The sequence below is a fragment of the Gavialis gangeticus genome, unplaced genomic scaffold (genome assembly GCF_001723915.1).
Source record: "Gavialis gangeticus isolate Ggan-Ray unplaced genomic scaffold, GavGan_comp1, whole genome shotgun sequence".
In the NCBI taxonomy this organism is placed as follows: domain Eukaryota; kingdom Metazoa; phylum Chordata; order Crocodylia; family Gavialidae; genus Gavialis; species Gavialis gangeticus.
In genome coordinates, this window is record NW_017729000.1 from 24,216,291 (window position 1) to 24,221,137 (window position 4,847).

Consider the following 4,847-nt stretch of genomic DNA (forward strand, 5'->3'; position numbering starts at 1 on the left):
GGGGCCGGGGAGGCCCCTTCCCGCGGGTCCCGCTGTGCAAAGGCCGGGGCGGGCGGCCCTGGCCGGCAGCTGGGAAGTGCAGGCCCGACAAGGCGCCTGCCCTGGGGTGCGGGGAGGGCGCCGCCGGGCGCGGGGGTCGTCTCTGCGCACCCAGCCCGGCGAGCCCGCGGGCGACGACAGCGTGCCTTGTGCCGGGGCTGATGTGCCCGCTTCCCTTGCCTCCCTGCTGGCAGCTGTGGTGGGCGCCGGCATCGGCGGCTCGGCGGTGGCCTACTTCCTGCAGCAGCACTTCGGGCCGCGGGTGCAGCTGGACGTGTACGAGAAGGGCGACGTGGGCGGGCGGCTGGCCACCGTCACGGTCAACAAGCAGCAGTATGAGTCTGGCGGCGCCTCCATCCACTCCCTCAACCTCCACATGCAGGACTTCGTCAAGCTGCTGGGTGAGTGCAGCCCCCGCCCGGGTTCGAACGGCGCGGAGCTGGGGACCCTCCGGCCTCCGGAGGCACTGCCCCTGCTTCTGATGGCTGGGACCGGTCCGGCTCATCCGGGAACGAGGCTTTGGTGTCCCTCTGCAAACACTGGCCGTCACGGCTGCAAGCGTGCTCGGGCTGTGCGTGCACGTGTGTGCTCGAACGCTCAGCCGACCTCCAGTCCCTGCTCGAGTTCTGGGGACGCCTGGATGCGGGGATTTGGTGTTGCCATTTGACCCCAGCGCCCCTGACTGATTGCCTCGGGGAGGAACGTGAAGTGGCTTGTGTCCCTGTCGCTCTGCAGGCCTCAAGCACCGGAGGGAGGTGGCGGGGAAGAGCGCCATTTTTGGCGGGGAGCATTTTGTCCTGGAGGAGACAGACTGGTACTTGCTGAACCTCTTCCGGCTCTGGTGGCATTACGGGATCAGCTTCCTGCGCCTGCAGATGTGGGTGGAGGAGGTGATGGAGAAGTTTATGAGGTACGAGGCAGGCACAGCAGCACCTATGCATCTAAGAGGAGAGAAACATGCTGGGCCTGGCTGCTGTGCTTGCTCCCCCAGGGCAGAGCCGAGGGAGGGTTCATTGGCTGCTCGGGCTTGCCGGGGAGTGGCTGGGTGTGTGCCCTGCTCCTGACTCCCCGTCCTCCTGCAGGATCTACAAGTACCAGGCACATGGCTACGCCTTCTCCAGCCTGGAGGAGCTCCTGCATTCGCTGGGCGGCGAGGCCTTCATCAACATGACACAGCGCTCGGTGGCAGAGTCCCTGCTGGAAGCGGGGGTCACGCAGCGCTTCATTGATGACGTCATCGCTGCTGTCCTACGCTCCAGCTACGGGCAGTCAATGCTGCTTGTGCCCGCCTTTGCAGGTGAGGCCTGGCTGGCTGTGCTGGTGCTGTCGGCCAGCTCTTCCCCTTGCAAGGGCTGTGGAGGCTGCCTCAGAGCCCGTGGCAGGTGCTGCTCCATGGATGCTCTGCACCAGCATGAAAGCCAATTATACCCTTCTCCGGGGGTGTGGGGGTTCCCTCCACCAGGGCAGGCTGAGACGCTGGTCTGTCTTCTGTCCCTCCAGGAGCCATGTCGCTGGCAGGTGCCCAGGGCAACACGTGGGCTGTGGAAGGAGGCAACAAGCTGGTGTGTTCAGGTTTGCTGAAGCTAACAAAAGCCAATGTGGTCCATGCCAGGGTGACGAGCGTCTCTCTACACAGCGCAGGTGAGCCATCCAGACCTCCCACTCCCTTGGCTGGGGTGAGTGGTGATCAGGGACTCGGTGCCTGTGTGTCTGCATCAGATGCTGCCAGCTGATGGCCTGGGGGTTCAAGTTTCATGGGGTGTGGGCTGCAGTGGTGTGGGGTGTGGAGCATAAGGAGCACATTCTCCTCTTGTAACATCTTGGCTCCGTCTCCTACCTCGTGGTGCCCTTCTCCTGGCTGTGGTCACCTGCACTGACCCAGTCCCAGTCTTCTGTGGAGGGGTCCAGTCCATGCAATAGGAGGCAGAGCTGTGAGAAAAAGAAAGCAACAATGCAGGCTTCTGACCCCAGAGGGCGCAGGGAGACCAAGACCAAGGCTCATGATGGGCCAGTTCCCTTGTGTCTGCAGTGCTGAACTGCAGACATAGTTCAGCATGGGCATAGATACCAGCACATCGGGGTCAGCCAGGGTCCCTGCAGTCTGAGCTGTAGGGGTAGTTGCTCCTTCTGTCCTTGTGAGGGAAGAAACAGCTCCTGCTCAGCCCTGCCTTGTCTCTGCTTCATGACTATGTCTCCAGTCTAGGACTGGATCGTGCTCCCCAGAAGGAGGATGGGAGGTGCAGGGAGGCTGGCTTGGAGAAGCTGAGAGGCTGCAGGTCAGCACAGAGGGCTCAGATGACTGTAGGGCTAGAGCAGCCGGGGGCTGCAGGCTGGGATGGGCTTGCACTCCCAGCACCCCAGTGAAGGTGACTTGCCAAGCTGCCAGCCTGCGGCTGCTGGTCATATTCAGCCACCTTGCATCTCTGCTGTCCCTTTCCAGAAGGGAAGCCCCTCTACCAGGTGCGCTACGAGGATGAGCAGGGCCAGGACTCGGGCTTCTATGACATGGTGGTCATTGCTGCACCGCTGCACCATGGCAAGAGCACCCTCACCTTTGAGAACTTCGATCCGCCCATCCCCGAGCTCTCGGGCTCTTTCCAGCCCACCGTCACTTCTGTCGTTCACGGCTACCTGAACTCCTCCTATTTTGGCTTCCCAGACCCCAAGCTCTTCCCATTTGCCAGCATCCTCACAACCGACACTCCTAACCTCTTCTTCAATGCCATGGACAACATCTGCCCTGTCAATATCTCAAGTAGCTTCCGGCGGAAGCAACCCCAGGAGCCTGCCGTCTGGCGCGTCCTCTCCCAGCAGCCCCTGGACAAGCAGCAGCTGAAGACCCTCTTCCGCTCCTACTACTCGGTCCAGGTGACGGAGTGGCAGGCATATCCCTACTACGACTCCGCGAAGACCCTCCCGCCCATCGTACTCCATGACAACCTCTTCTACCTCAGTGGTGTGGAGTGGGTGGCCAGCTCCGTGGAAATGATCTCCATGGCAGCCAAAAATGTGGCACTCCTGGCTTACAACCGCTGGTATCAGGACCTGGAGAAGATTGACCAGAAGGACTTGATGCACAAGGTGAAGACAGAGCTGTGATGCAGCTGGGAAGGAGTGTCCCTGTTGGTTTGCCTGTTGGAGGGTTTATCAGTGGGGAGACCCGAGGATTTATGGCTGGGAGGAGGGGGGAGCAGTGGGAGAGCTGGCACTAACAAGCTCTTTGTATATCGTTTGCCTTCAGTAACACCAACCCTGCCTCTTCTTGCAGTGTCAGGTGCCAAGTGCCTGCCACCAGCATTTATGCCCAGGCTTCCTCTGCTCTCAGCCAGCCCCACGCAGGGGAGAGAAGGGAGCCTAAGCTTGCTACCAGGGAAATGTCAACTTGAGCCATTCCAGAGCCTAAGTCAGAGATGGGGTCTGTGCAATGGGAATGATGGCCAATGCAGATCCATTGTAGGGTGGCTTGTCTCCTGGTGCCTGAGTATGGGCTCCCGTGAGGCTTTCAAAGGGGGGGGTGTCATGGGATCTTAAACCTAGAACACATGGCCATGGACTGTGGAGGTGACCCAGAGATGGGCGCTGCTCTTTCACTACCGCATGCCCTGCTACAACCACAGAGCGCTAATGTTGTAGGCAGCTGCCCCACTCCAGTACGTTCTGTGCAGGCTCCCCGCTGGCCTGCAGCCCAGACAGATGCCCTGGTATAGCTGGGGTGGGTGGGTGTCCTTGTAAGGCCCAGTCCTCAGGATTTAGCAGATGCATGGAGTAGGAGTGGTTCTCCAGCTGTGAAGTGTCTGTGCTGTGATTACGCATGGCTTGTGGCTTTCCCCAGGCATCTCTACAGAGCTGTTTTTTTGTGACCCACTGTCTTCTCTCTATGGGTGGTAGGGGGTGAGCTGCCAGCCAGCTGGGGTAGTGTGCATCCATTTACCTTCTTGCCTGTAGACACAACCTTACCCCCATTGCCCAAAGCTAAAGTTGATGGAGGGGGTGGAGAACAGAATGACTACATGCTCAGGAATAGCTGTAGTTGCTGCTGGCCTTTGTGGCAGGAGGACATATGGAGCTCCCTGAACAAAGGGGAAGCTGCCCTGGCCTAGAGCTTCGCGGCCCCCATGTATTCCTGGAATGGCACGTGCAGCGATAGGACAGTGCTGTGTTGCTAGCAGCATAGGCCTTGTAAAACAAAGCCAGAACTGGGCTCTGAGAGACTGAAAATCCCCTGAGGAAAGGGCTGCAGGTAGAAATCAGACACATCTCCATGGCAGAAGAACATGCACTTCCCACTCCAGGACCTGCTGCCTGAGCTGCTCGTGCCTCTTCTGTCTGCAACATGAGCATGTGGAGGAAGAGCTCTGCATAAAGATTGGCTTGGCCAAGGAGCAGGGCAACTGCAGGGTGGGACCAGCAGTGTTTTATTGTCAGCGTGAAGGCATGCCTGGAGTTCAGAGGAGAGCAAGCAGACCCCTTCTCTTCTCCCTTCCCCCCAGTGCTTCAGCAGAGCCAAGGACTAGGAACCACTGTGTCACTCCTACCCCTCTAATAAAGCTGCCAAGCTGTGTGTGTGTTTATAGACTGTTATCTCATTGTGCACAGGGGCTGGATGGGGCCCACAGTGGGATGATGGCCTTTTCCCCTATCAAAAGAGGGAGCCATTGTCTTAATTCAGTCTTGCTCTGGGCCACTGGTGAAGTCCTGCTTAGTGTGTCCCTCAGTATCCCCATGGATATAGTGGGGTCACGGTAGGGGCCTGTTCTGCTAAGGTTAGGGCTAAGGGTGCTGTAGAAGTGTTGAATAATAGTCCAGCT

At 59.2% G+C, this 4,847-nt stretch overlaps 1 protein-coding gene across 1 annotated transcript in view; it reads left to right on the forward strand.

The window, feature by feature from the left end:
- PCYOX1L (prenylcysteine oxidase 1 like) overlaps positions 1-4,602 on the forward strand; it is a 5,334-nt gene extending 732 nt beyond the window's left edge. The window contains exons 2-6 of the mRNA XM_019505988.1: positions 43-440; positions 775-949; positions 1,122-1,336; positions 1,540-1,680; positions 2,480-4,602. Coding sequence (XP_019361533.1) covers positions 43-440; positions 775-949; positions 1,122-1,336; positions 1,540-1,680; positions 2,480-3,138 — 1,588 coding nt within the window. The 3' untranslated portion in view covers positions 3,139-4,602. The remainder of the gene's footprint in view (positions 1-42; positions 441-774; positions 950-1,121; positions 1,337-1,539; positions 1,681-2,479) is intronic.
- The last annotated feature ends 245 nt before the right edge of the window (positions 4,603-4,847 follow it).